The sequence below is a fragment of the Lissotriton vulgaris genome, chromosome 4_1 (genome assembly GCF_964263255.1).
Source record: "Lissotriton vulgaris chromosome 4_1, aLisVul1.2, whole genome shotgun sequence".
Lineage (NCBI taxonomy): Eukaryota > Metazoa > Chordata > Amphibia > Caudata > Salamandridae > Lissotriton > Lissotriton vulgaris.
The window spans coordinates 126,321,305-126,335,934 of record NC_141691.1 but is presented as its reverse complement, the minus strand read 5'-3'; the positions used below and the strand labels follow the sequence as shown (position 1 = coordinate 126,335,934).

The window sequence follows — 14,630 nt, the reverse complement described above, 5'->3', positions numbered from 1 at the left end:
CTTAAACCCAGCTCACAGTGGAGTGGGGGAAGGAGGGACGAAGTGAGGAAAGAGGGGGTGTAGTGAAGAGTGAGTGGGGGAAGAGGAGAAGGGGTGGTCGGCGAGACTAGAGGGGATGGGGATTATACTGGTGGATGCCGGTAGGGTGTATGAGGCGAGAGATGAAGGGTGTGTTAGGTATGTAAGGAGGCTGAAAGGGGTAAGAGAGGAGTGGCAAGGGGAGAGGAGGAGAGGGGAAAGGTTAGGGATGAGGACAGGACATGCGGTGGAAAGAGAGACCTGTAAAGCAGGGGAGAGGTGTCCTGGTGAATGGGAGACTGGTGGGAAGTAGGGTGGGTATGAGCCTAGTGTTGGTGCGAAATGTGCGAAGGAGTGAACAGGTGGGAGGGAGGTAAAGGTAGGAAGGCAAGGCTGGAGGGGGACGAGGCTTATTGCAAGAGTATGTTAAAAGGAATGTGTTCTGTATGGAGTTAATTGAGGTCGGCAGCTCTGCAGAGCACCACCCATGGCATTGCTTGAGGCCATGGCTAGCACTGCAGACAAGAGTGTATGATGTTTGAATTTTAGCCTTTAATTATTCACTGCTGCGGTGTTCCACTTGGTAGTTTGCTGCAGGCTTCCCTCCAGACAGGACACTCACCCCTCTTAAGGACACTCACTGGTTACTAGAAACCAGACACGGATGGGACACAACTTTATCATTGTCTTTTACCAGTGACTGGAACAAAAGTAATGGACAGAATTTTACAATGAATGGACGTAGAGAGGGAAGTAAGAAAAGGAGATATTAGAGTCATCTCATTTGAAGGGCACCTGTCCAACCCCCTTCTCTCCTAGACGAAAGGGGTACGGCGCACAGACTGCAGGTAGGTGAGAGAAACAGCCTGTGAGCTTCCTTTAAAGCACAGTGGCCAAAAACACACAAGGCAGCACAAAACCAGGACCAGACCAGATTACTGTCCTCAATGCTGGACCAAACCACCACCTGCCAACATCCACTGTACACCGCTCCCAGAGTCCTACATTGTGATGGTTGGGATTACAGTCCTCAATGCTGGCGTAAACCCCCAGCAGCCAACATCCACTGTACACCACTCCCTGAGTCCTACATTGTGATGGGTGGGATTACAATCCTCAATGCTGGCGTAAACCCCCACCAGCCAACATCCACTGTACACCGCTCCCTGAGTCCTACACTATGATGGGTGAGATTACTGTCCTCAATGCTGGACCAAACCACCACCAGCCAACATCCACCGTACACCGCTCCCCGTGTCCTACATTATGATGGTCTGGGATTACAGTCCTCAATGCTGGCGTAAACCAGCAGCAGCCAACATCCAACCTACACCGCTCCCTGAGTCCTACACTATGATGGGTGGGTTTACAGTCCTCAATGCTGGCGTAAACCACCACCAGTCAACATCCACCATCCACCGCTCCCCGAGTCCTACATTGTGATGGGTGGGTTTACAGTCCTCAATCCTGGCGTAAACCACCACCAGCCAACATTCACCGCACACCGCTCCCCGAGTCCTACATTATGATGGGTGGGTTTACAATCCTCAATGCTGGCGTAAACCACCACCAGTCAACATCCACTGTACACCGTTCCCCGAGTCCTACATTGTGATGGGTGGGTTTACAGTCCTCAATGCTGGCGTAAACCACCACCAGCCAACATCTACTGTACACCACTCCCTGAGTCCTACATTGTGATGGGTGGGTTTACAGTCCTCAATGCTGGCGTAAACCAGCACCAGCCAACATCCACTGTATACCGCTCCCTGAGTCCTACATTGTGATGGGTGGGATTACTGTCCTTAGTGCTGGGCTAAACCACCACGCATCACCAGCAAACACTCACTGTACCCCTGCTCTTGGAGTCCTACACTATGATGGGTGGGATTACAGTCCTGGGTTGATCTGGCCAGCATCACAAAACAACACCCACTGTATCCTTGCTCTCTGAGTCCTACACCATGACAGGTGGGATTACAAGCCTCAACGCAGGACTAAACCCCAAGTACCACCAGCCAAGACCCACTATACCCCTGCCCTCTGAGCCCTACACTATGATGGGTGGAATAGCTGTCCTCAAAGCTGGACTAAACCACCATGCACCACCAGCCAACACCCCTGTACTCCTGTTCTCCTAATCCTACATTATGATGGGTGAGATTACTGTCCTCAATGTTGGACTAAACCACCACGCACCACCAGCAAACACTCACTGTACCCCTGCTCATGGAGTACTAGACTATGATGGGTGGGATTACAGTTCTCCATTCTGGGCTGAGCTGGCTGGCATCACAAACCAACAACCACTATACCCCTACTCTCCGAGTCCTACACCATGACAGGTGGGATTACAGTTCTCAAATCAGGCCTAAACCCCAAGCACCACCAGCCAACACCCAGTGTACCGCTGCTCTCCGAGCCCTACACTATGATGGGTGGAATTACTGTCCTCAAAGCTGGACTAAACCACCATGCACCACCAGCCAACACCCACTGTACTCCTGCTGTCCTAATCCTACATTGTGATGGGTGAGATTACAGTCCAAAATGCTGTGCTAAACCACCATGCACCACCAGCCAACACCCACTGTACCCCCGCTCGAGTCCTACACTATGATGGGTTGGATTACTGTCCTCAATGCTGGACTAAACCCCACGCGCAATCAGTCAACACCCACTGTATCCCTGCTCTTGGAGTCCTACACTAGGATTGGTGGGATTACGGTCCTAAATGATGGAATATACCACCACATGCCAACAGCGAAGACCCACTATACCCCTGCTCTGAGTCCTACGCTATGATGGGTGGGATTACTGTCCTCAATGCTTGACTAAACCACCATGCACCACCAGCCAACACCCACTGTACCCCTCCTCTCAGAGTCCTACATCATGATGGATGGGATTACAGTCCTCAATGCTGGGCTGATCTGGCAGACATCCCCACCCGATATCCCCTATACCCCTGCTCTCTGAGTCCTACATTATGATGGGTGGGGTTAAAGTGGGATGATCTGGCAGGCATCACAAGGAAACACCCACTGTACGCCTTGCTCTCTGAGTCCTATATGAAATGGTTGGGATTACAGTTCTCACTGCTGGGCGGAACAGCCAAGCATGACCGCATACACAGGTCCCCAGCTCTCCCTGTCCAACACTATGATGGGTGGAGCATCAGCATGCCTTAGACATAATGGGCAGCGGAGCAGAAAGAGGGCAGGCACATCTAGAGTGAAACTATTTGGGTTGTAAGGTGTATGGGTGAAGGTTGGTGAGCTATTTGTACAGGGGATAACAGTGGCCCTTGTGGTGCAGCAGGCCCCCACCGTCCAGGGGTACCAGAGTCAGCCCAGGGCCTATGGTTATCAGTGGGACAATGCAGCCTCCAGGGGTCCTAGCCATACTCTGCTGGGGGCCCCATCATTTTGAATTAAGCCACTGGTCGACACTCATCCAACCTTGGCATTTTTAGCTAAATCCCTGTTAAAGTTGTGATAAAATGATTGTTTCAGACTGCCATTAAACTCCACAAAATCTACCTTTTTAATGCCAGGATAAATTCATATTACCAAGGCAACCCTGAAAGCAAGACGTAAAGAAGGGATACAGCTGGTGAGTAGCCCCAGGCAAGGACATGGCAGTTCACAGCTTCTACACCCTGCCGATGCGTAACACGCAAAACAGAAAAGGACTACATTAACGGAGCTATTTTTTTTTTAAAGATCCAATTAAAAATAGAATCCTTAACAAAAAAGGTGACAAGTAACAGCCGGCAAAGTGTTGATGAAGTGTACAAAATGAACAACTGATATGCATATCACTATATCCGTTTTTGGTTTTTAAATCTTATTTTAGGCTTCTTATTGTAGATACTTTTTTTAAAAACCTGGATTAAAGCACAGTTAAATCAGACCTTTTTCTGAAAAACAAAGACAGCATACAGTCTCCTATGACCAATATACCTCCTCATTACCACCTGTACATGTAAATCGACAAGACAGGAGGTATGCACATTGACATTGGTCTAAAGGAAATCTACTGCATGAGATGCATGTTTGAGAGGCACTCACGTCTTCTAGCTCCTTCTTGTTGGTGTGCAGCGTGCTCTTCTCCCTCATGCAGCCAAGGAGGCGGTCCAACACGGACTGTCTGGGGTGCATCCCCTTGTCGAAGCGGTTGTACATCCCACACCAGAACCTGGAGACAGGACAGAAAGGACATGAAGGCAGTGGCGGGCCACATATATTAACAGTGGTTGGGGGTGGAAGGGAACGAGGGGGGTGAATGGGGGATTAATAAATAAAAATAAAACTTACCTGCTGCTGCTTCTGCCGCTTTGGAGTTCATCTGCTTCCTGACTGGCGGACTAATTGCTCCAATCAATTGGTGTCTCCTATATATTTGTGCGTCCTGATGATGACCCCATTTTAAATATTCTAAGCCCAGCGGTCGAAAAGTCCACACAAAAATATAACATATGTAGGCTGTTTTTCAAGAAATTGATAGTGGATAGACAATAGCTCAACAGGTTTTGATCTCTAACACTCTATGGTCCCTATCAGCCACATGTATATATTTCTGTACATAGCATGCACACACTTTCTGCACTTATAGTTACTTTCACTGTGCCATCACCCCTTTTTTGGAGCATATTATGGTTTTTATGGAATAAATGTGTTACTTTACATTGTAATTGAAACAAAAGTTCAGCAAACCAGAGAAGTTAAAAAAAATAATAAAATGTAACTCGGAGTTATTTGTGTTAGAGGTGTTTATACCCTCTTCTTGACACTTTGCAGTGGACGTCAAGGGCTACACTTGGGTTACTGGGTTGCACCTTTTGTTTCGGAGTGCTGAGCCACTGGGCCGATGTTCCTTCACAATTGCGGAGGAGCCACCGCTACATGAAGGTGAGATGTGTCACCAACAGGGAAGCTGGTTCAGGGTGGTTTTGGCAGTGCCTGTTACCCGTGTGGCCTGATTTAGACCTCCTCTGATTTAATCTTACTACAGCTCCTACAGAGGAGGCCTGCCTGATCTAACTGGGCTTGTGACTCCAGTCATATGAGGTTTCTCTTCTAACCCATTTATTACGGACCAGATCTCACTTCCCAGCTGAGAATCCACGGAGTAAGCACCTGAAACAAAACACTTCCATGTATGCCATTTCTAGGGGCGCCTTTGAACTCCGAGTCCGTTACAGGATCACTCCCTAACGGACACTGTAAAATATATGTCTGTCATTGGGAGCACAAAAATGGCTATGCGTCTTCTCACACATCAGCAATAAAGTGTTATTTTTAATACGCTCCAGTGATGTCCTAGTTTTACCATTTCATAGCGCTGTAGACACCAGGATGTAATTACCAAAATCATAGGCACTTGATAGATTGACTATGGAAGAAAGGATACCTACATTAATGATGCTGGAATCTGACCATTTGCTTCAATATGTTTTAAAAATGTACTTACATTATTAACCTAGTTGTTCATCATGGATATCAGTATTATATTTGAAAACACTACACTATCTCCACCAAGGAGTGGGATAGTGGAAAAGTTTTATACAGAGCAATATTACATTCAAATAATGTTTTATTAAAATTGGCAAACGAAAAACAATACAGTAAATTGTCTACTTGAAGTGTCTGTTGGCCTTCTGGTGACGTGGTGGTCCATGAAACTACTGTAATGGTTTGGATGTTTACCAGTTGCCAAATATATGCAAAGGTACTCTGTTTCTCCTATATTTGGTTTTGTCACAACAGCACCAAAGTGATACTTCTTCATGAAGCAACCTTTCAGAGGAGAAGTGTTTGGTTTACATGAATACTTAAAAATAGCTTTCAGAATGTAAGAGACACAGATTCACTGAAACACTTTAACCCCTCTTCTTTGAATAGCCGTCTCTTACCCCAAACATGAGCACATAGCAGTAACTTCTATATTTCCAGGAGTAAAGCACGTCTTTATGTTAAATAGCATTGCAAATTTGACACCCGAATCTGGTCATAGACTGTGGCCACATTCTGAGCTTCTGTTGCTAAGAGAATGTCAATGGGATTGTGAAGGCAGTTGAAGCTGAGCCTGACTCCTATCTGGAGTGTATTGATGGATGGGATCCTTACAAGGAATACACCTTGCTTTCAGATCAACCTGATGTCCTATGAATCATTCACTTTATTTCGTTGGCAACAAAGGATGACTGGATACTCCATAGAAAGGATCTCAACATCAAACTTAAGCGTTTTACTAGAAGCTTAAGCATCTTCATCTTTTCAGAACAGCCTTCGGGGTGAACCCCTCTCTCAAGGTACTGTTTAACTTATTTGTCTCTTTCCGTGACCCCATGAATCCTGTCATTCAATGGATGCCTGTGTTTATTAAAAAAAAAGGGGGGGATTTCACTACTGGACACTCGTGAGCACAACCGGGCGCTGTGGAACACTGTGACTAGTGCTGCATGCACAATTGTAATTAAGGGGAAAATCGTTCATGATACTCGTGAGAACGATTGTGTGCTCTGGAACGCGCTGCCTCAAGGATGGTTCTCCTTCAGCTAGCCCGGACACCGCCATCTTCTCTCCATGTTTCTGAGGCTCCTGACATCATTTTGACCTAGACGCTCCTACATTGGCGCATCACGTTTACGTGGTGGCCATCTAGGGCCCATATCAAACTTCCTTGACCACTGCAGTGCGTCTTAAGTTTGTGTGCCGGTTCCATGACAATCACACGTGCCCCGTTTTAATTGCTTAGTAACAGATACAATTTCAACGCTACTGCTTTCTACTGTGTTGCGTGTCTGTTCAGTGACACACACACAAACAAACTACTGCAGCCTTACTTATTCATGCGTGTTACTTCAGTGATACGCACAATCACCCCAAGGGATCCTGTACTTCATTTCCAACAGTGCTACCTTTGTGTGCGACTTCAGTGACGCGCACACTTACCTCCAAAGGAATTTTAAAATTTGTACATGTAAGGTAATAATCTTTGGTGTGTCATACTTCAACAGTGACACACACACTACTCTTATAACTTCCACCAAGTTGCTTTTGTTTTACATGGGTGCCACACACACACACACACACACACACTTTGCCTCCGACTTCTATTTTTATTTTAACATTAGTACTCATTTATTGACTGTCACCAAGTTAAAAACATTTTTTTATTATTCCTGTTGTTTATGCGGTGAGACTTTTTCCAAAATGCAAAATGATACTGGGCCGTCCTTTTTGTCATCCCTGGTGATCCTGGTGGCAGAAGTGGGGGAAAGTCTTCAAAAGGTATGCCAGAGTGTGTGGCTCCTCCCTAAGTGCAGAAAGGAAAACGGCCTTACAACTGCATTGTCTAGGGTCAGAGGGCCAAGAGGTTTTTGATCATCTACCCGAAATTCATGATGGTGACCTCAATGAGTTTGACATTTGTATTGCTAAATTGGACAAACACTATTTACCAAAAGTCAGTACTATTCTTGAAAGGTACCATTTTGGTCGTAGGAGCCAATTAGAGGATGAGTCTATAGAGAACTATATAAAAGGTTTGAGGAAATTAGCTACAACATGTAAATTTGGTTCAACGCGTAAGAGAAGAACTCTGGCAGAAGCATGAACCTTCCCTTAAGGATGTTCTTCTCATTGCGAAAAGGATTTAACATTTCATCAAATGTGTGGAAGTCATAAAAAAGGAAGGTGACAAGAAGGATTCGGTTCAGGTTGTCAAACAACCTCTAAAGGATCAAAAAGTACACAAGAAAAAGAAAAGTAATTTTGATAAAGTGGAAAAGTTTTAACACTTTTCAAGGTAGATGTTTTCGTTGTGGAAAAGTGGGTCATTTGGCCAATGATAAACAGTGTCCAGCTAGTAGAGTCATCTGCAGTAATTGTAAGAGGAGAGGTCATTTTGTCGCGGTCTGTAAAGGCAAAACATTTAAAGGAAGGGTAAATGAAATTAATGAGGATTTAGCTTGTTCAAATGATCCATATTCTCGTGTAGAGTGTGGGCAGATATTACTGCAAGTTACTGAAAATGTGGGTAACACAAATAGTCCAATTGATGAAATCTTGGTGGAAGGTGAAACAACCAATGTTCTTTTTGATTCGGGTCCTAAGAGCACCATACTTTCTAAAGAATTTTATTTTAAAAAGGGCAAGGATAAAGTCAAAGTATTGTAGGGCTCGAAAAATATACTCGCCCGCTCGCAAATGCGTGTCAATTTCTTTAAGGGAGAGTCAGTTTTTAGGCCTACTTGACCGGCCTGGTGAGTGAGATGTGCCGCCGTCCCAACCAGAGTTTCCATGCAGCTACTGCAGTGCCAGGAGAAGGCTATAGGGGGCAGCATGCTGAAACGATTATGTGAAAATGCGGGAAAACCACAGGTGTTGATTGGCTGATTGCAACTAGGCCTCATCAGGCACAGCCTGTGTTGCAATCAGCCAATCAGATGATAGAAGATAATTTGTGCTCTCCGGATACGTGTATGCTACGCATGTTTAGGACTGCCTTATTCTGTAAGTGGCCACTCCACTGGCAGTAAACTATGACAATCACTGGTGCCCGAGCAGTGGCGAAGTTCTCCTCCTGCACCCTAGGTGTTGTCATCAAGAGAGGCCCTGTAAGTGAAGCTCTGCCCCTGTCAAGTACAGCTCAATCTCTCAGAGGAGGGGCCCTAGACGGTAGGTGCGCTTGGATGGGGCCAGTTCTCCAGCCACAGATTCAGGGGCTCTTGCTTCCGATTGCAGTGCTGGGGTGGGCAGTCATGGTCGGTGCAGGAAGCACTGTGGGGTGGGGCAGGAGGGTGGGGCCTATCGGACCTAAACCAGCTGCGACTTGCATTGCATTTACAGTGGATTTTCTCGGAGTCTCTATGTTCGATAACAGGCTGAATGTCATGCATGTCTTTTTTTAAAATGACCTTCCAATGTTTTTTTGGTTGTGAGCTGAGCTTGAAAAGCTCTTTGTTGTTCCAGTGTGTAATTTCGCAGCCGCCCCTCTAGCATTACATGGCGGACTATTCCTACCTCTGGCCTCGAGTGTACTAATACCATTCTCCTACACATACATCTTTGAAATGGAACAGCTTTACTCTCACTGACTGGTAACTGTGACCTGCGCATTATGTCCACGCAGCTGGTGCCAAATTTTCTCTTCGGCGCAGCTACTGCTCATTGTTGTGCATGTGAGACTGAGATAGTGAAGCATTTACGTGCACCATTCTGAGCGCCAGTGCAGCTCTACAGATACCAGTAAAGCATGCACCTTAAGTCCATCTCTCTCCTCACAGATGGCTCCGCTCACCTTGCTATTAATTCATTGGTACTAAAAATGTCAAGCAACTTGAATTTCCTGCAGCCAGTAAAGAACTGTAGCTGCCCAGGAAAAAGAAATAAGCATCCATTTATTGACTCAACAGTGTGTGTGTGCATGTTGTATTTCTTACCGACAGGCCCAACTAACACGTGCGTCACACAGGCTGTACTAGAGCTTGAATATTCGGAGCACCAAACTTGACTCTGCACCGTCTGCCTTGGCCTTTCTAGTAGGCTGAGTAACTTGATTCCTTTGTCGTGGGGTGGCATTCTATAACGGGTGCCGCAGCTGACATTTCCGGCAATTATCTACACCATGAAGTACTTCCCAGTTCCTCAGTCCCTTGTGAGTATGGCCCTTCTCTGTAAATCACTGTGAATGGCGTTCTTTTACTGAATTGTACAGTAGCTGATCAAGCCAATGTGCTGATGGCCGATCGTATAACCTGCAAAGGAATAGAGGGAGGGTGATGTGTAGGTGAGCAAGGTGGGCCCATCTCTGGTTAGGGGTTCCCAGGCCACTGCATCATCTGTTCTCCCATTGTTCATTTAATTATTTTATTAAGCTTATGGAGCCTGGGTCTGCATTACAGTCCTGCAGTAGTTTATTCTGCTGCACCTAAAACACAATTATTAGAGTGCAGTGTAAGCAGAACTCAAGTTGTAGTCACAACAGCCTGTTAGCCTGACAGTATTACAAAGCTGTTTATGCTTTTAGTGAGGCTAGGGAAAGATCCTGCAGATGTATGATTTGTGAGAAGTAGCAAACTATTGACAGGAAGAAAAGAAAGGAACACGAGAAAGTGGTGAAATAGATTGCGTGTGGAAGTGAAACAGGGTGGAAAATGGGTAAAAGAAAACTAGAGAAAGGTGAGAATGGAAAAAGTAAAAGGGTTAAGGAAAATGGCGAAATAGACAAGAGAAAAGAGAAGAAAACGACAAAACAAATTTGGAGACATGGGAAGAAGAGTGAAGCAAAGAGAGGAGAGGGGCAAAAAGAGGAGAGGGGCAAAGAGAAAGCAGTGAGAGATGAGAGACCTGAGGGAAAATGAAGAGGTGGAGAGATATATGAAGAGTAGTAAAATATCAAAAGGGAAATGTAAAATGCAGACCTGGGAGATAAAGCACAGTGATAAGGGGAAAGCATGAGTGTGGACAGAAATTTTGAAACTAATAAAACGACAATAAGAATGAGAACAAAGATTCCTTAAGTGCTAAGCTTGCCTCGTCGCCCGCCCCTAGACCAGCCCCTGCCTCCACCGCTAGTGCACAGTTTAGTGGTGGTGAGTGCCTGCACTTATTTATTTCCACTTAAAGAACTGTCTATCGATGCTCCAACCCCTGGCCCACTAAATAGACACAGGTCTTAAAGCATGCCTCTTTATCCCCATGAATTTGCGGTTTACAATTTGGTTTGTCAACGTTTTCTTGGGTTGTTGGCGCTGCAAAAGTTTTGAAGAAAATTTGTATGCAACCAATTTGTGGGTCGAGTGCATTGATGTTAGGTCGAGTAGAAAATTCTACTCACTCGACCTGCAGGTCAAGTAAGATTTTTTAGATTTGTCGAGCCCTATTGCATCCTGATATTAGACCTTGTGCATATAAGGGTGAGACAATTAAATTGTTTGGTAATTTTGGGGTCTCGTGGAATACAAGAACAGGCTTGTTAATGCTAAAATTAAAATTTCTCAAAAGGGGGACAGTATTTTGAGTTGGTTCCACCAGAGACCTCGGGGTGATTTTAGATCCAAATTAATCACCACCCATTAAGCTGAAGTACAAGGTAACTTATCTGAGGATTTTATACTAATGTTAAGATCGAAATTTCCTCAAGTCTTTTGTAAAACATTGGGATGCTTACGACAATATGTTCATCACATTCGTTCGGTTGATGGTGCTAAACCAGTTCGTAGTGAGGTGCCTGTGCATGAACAAGTGCAAGTTGAGCTGGAGCGACTAAAGGAATATGGTATTATTGGGGAAGTGAAAGCAACGCAAAGGCTTACTCTGGTCATAGCTGCCAAGAAAGCGGATGGATTTTTACGCTTGTGTGTTGATCTGAGAGAATTAAACAAGCATGTGGTGGTAGATCGTTATCCCTTGCCTAAGATAGCTGACATGTTGATGCTTCTGCGGGGTACAAAGGTGTTTAGCACTATTGACCTACAGTCTGCCTATCATCAGATTAAGCTTGATGATGACACAAAGAATCTTACTGCATTTGTGACTCCTTTCGGAACCTATTGCATTGTCAGGCTTCCATATGGTCTGGTTTCAGCAGCTTCAGTTTTTCAGAGAGCTGTGGAAAATGTTTTGAAAGGCTTAACTGGTGTGAGGATATATCAGGATGATATTTTATTTTTTGGAAGAGACAATAGGGAGCATGATGAGAGAGCTTTGAGTGCTCTGGGGAAACGTAATGTGTTTAATCGGACTGTCAAAATTGAGAAATGTAAATTTAGGAGAGTGCATCGACTATGTAGGACATTCCATTTCTGTAGGTGATGTGATGCCGAAATAGGATTTGGTTGATGCTATTTGCAAAATGCATTCTGCCACTACAAAGAAGAGTAAATGAGTTTTTTAGGATTGGAAGAATACTACAGTAAGTTTGTCCAAGGTTTTGCTCCTCTGTGTGTTCAGAAAGGAACCTTGCTTTGCAAAGGATGTGAGTTTGTGTGGGACCAGATTTGCGAAGATGAGTTTTGCACCAAAGTTGAGTAGTTTTGACCCCAAGAAGAATTCCTTTCTAATAACTGATGCCAGCATGAAAGGTCTGGGTGCCACATTGTTGCAAAATAATCAATGGGGACACACTAGCTAGTGTAACCATGCGCTTTACAAGCCTGATTATTATTATTATTTAAGGGCACAATTATGTAATTTTATTTCTTTCAAGGAGTTTGAGGGAGGTGCCAAAATGTGCTATTCTGTTGCAGAAATAGAAGCCCTCGCGGTGTATTGGTCCATGAAAAAATTGAGGAATCTCTTGTGGGGCTGTGCGTTTGAAGTCAGGACAGACCACAAGCAGTTGTTTGAATTAAAAAAAAAAAAAAAAGGTTTTGATGTTTCCTCAAGTAGAATTACGAAATGGGTTGTGGCCTTCCAAGAGAACGATTTTGACATTCAATATTTGCCAGGTGCGTAAAATAAAGTAGCGGATGCTTTGTTAGTTGATGATGATGATGATGACAAATTTTGCATCTGGTGAGTGTGATGAGATGTAGTCTGTTTCATTGAATGGGGTAGCATTGCTGAAGAAAGATGGCATTAAGCTCTTGTTGCTGACAATGTCATGCTTAGAGTTTTGGAGTGGGTAAGGGCAGGTCAGAAGGTCAAATCCAAAGGTGTGGAAGAGCTGGTAAAATATTGGCATGTCAAAGAAGAACTTTCAGGACAAGGAGTTCTATTGGTCAGGGGTCTGAGGTTAATTCCTCCCATTTCTCTTAGGGAGGAACTAATTTCTTTGGCTCATGCAGGTCATCAAGGTATGTCTAAAACAAAGGAGAGGGTTTTCTTACTGGTGGCCGGGTATGGATTTGTTTGTGGAACGGGTTATCAGTGATTGTGCTCAGTGTGCATTGAGTGAAAGAGTAGCAAAGACTAAGGTTCAACCCATGATGATAAGGGAACGCCACGATGGCCCATGGAAGGAAGTTGGTTTAGATATTGTTGGCCAAATCTGTTCCTGTGGCTCTGAGTGGTACATTCTGGTTCTTATTGATTTATTTTCCAAGTGGCCAGAAATAGCCATTACACGGGGAGTAGAAACCAAGCATGTGAAGGCATTTTTTAGAAGAGCTTATAGCTAAAGAGGGAATACCTGAAGTCATTCTTACAGACAAAGGGGTACAGTTAGTTTCTCTGTAAATAGAGCAGTTTCTGTGTGGACATGGTATTAAGAACAAGAAGTGTTCATGATACCATTCAGAGACGAATGGAACGGTGGAATGCTTTAATTGTGTGCTGAAAGAAACCATTGAAATGGCCAAATCTGCAGGTTTGGATTGGTGCAAAGAAATCTGCAAAAAGGTTGAAGCTTACAGGCTGTCTCCCCATGCCATAACCCAGAAGATTTCCTTTTAATTATTCAGGGATAGGCGTGCTAACAGCCTAGTGGCCCTTACTTTGGTCAACGACATGCAGTCTAATTGTGATGTGTGTAATTAGAGGTGTGGCTGGAGGTTGGCTGAGTCTAGGAGGATTGAAGCTCGTAAAGAGCTTTGTGATCAAAGGAAAGTGTTAAGAAGACTGTAGTCAAAGTGGGTGATTGGGTTTTAGTTAAAAACCCTTGCAAAAAAAGGTTCTTCTAAAGTGTTTTAAAAAATCTATGCAGGTTATCAAAGTCTTCAACAATGCTGTTAAAATCAGTGTCTATCGTAATTGGAATTTAAACAGAGTTGTCATGGTCAGAGATGTTTTGATTCAGAACCATCCTTTAAGTTGGAAAACCCGTTTGCGAACTGATCTTGCGGACTCCACTGAAAACACAGTCTCCATTTGTTAGTCTGCGAGAGTGTCCACTCCTCCAACCTATTTGCGTGAATATGTAAAGTAATTGGCATGCCTACTTACTATTCATGGTAATGGTGCTTGCTGATTCCTGTCTCTTGTACTTCTATCCATGGTAAAAAAATAAGTCTTTATTTTAGGAAGTGTTCCTCTAAGCTTTGTTTAATGCATTATTCTCTTTGTTTATATTTCTTTGCTATTGATGCTTTTCTTATATGTAGTTTATTTTAGTGTGTAAAGAAGGGAGATGTGTGGCATTTGGAGCTTCTGTTCCTAATTGTTTCAGAATATAATGATGTCAATAGGATTGTGAAGGCAGTTGAAGCTGAGCCTGCCTCCTGTCTGGAGTGTATTGATGGATGGGATCCTTACAAGTAATAAGCCTTGCTTTCACATCAACCTGATGTCCTGTGAATCATTCACTTCGTTACAACGGTCCACGAGAAAGTATTGTTATATTTGACTACTTTTTTGACAGATGCTATAGCTACTTTTTCCATGGAAAATGCAGGAGGTTACATTTGAGCATCAGTTCAAATGAATGCACATCAGTTTGCACTGTACTAAGTTCAACTTTAAAGGGAGAGAAGCTTTCTTCCCCAGGTATGGTCATTTTTGAGGCTCTGTAAAAAACAAATCAGTAGAATGGTGGAGAAATGGAGAGAAAAATGCCACACTTCTAAGTGTCAACAGCAACAAACAAAAAATTTAATTTTTATAACGTCAACAGCAACAAACTACAAGGTGATGGAAGGAAGTCTTGAATTAATATCAGCTACT

At 44.1% G+C, this 14,630-nt stretch overlaps 1 protein-coding gene across 2 annotated transcripts in view; it reads right to left on the bottom strand.

The window, feature by feature from the left end:
* Window positions 1-14,630, bottom strand: part of MTMR8 (myotubularin related protein 8) — a 682,512-nt gene that overhangs the window by 66,752 nt on the left and 601,130 nt on the right. For both annotated transcript variants that reach the window (XM_086918376.1, XM_086918377.1), the window contains one exon: window positions 4,092-4,218. In XM_086918376.1, coding sequence (XP_086774502.1) covers window positions 4,092-4,218 — 127 coding nt within the window. The remainder of the gene's footprint in view (window positions 1-4,091; window positions 4,219-14,630) is intronic.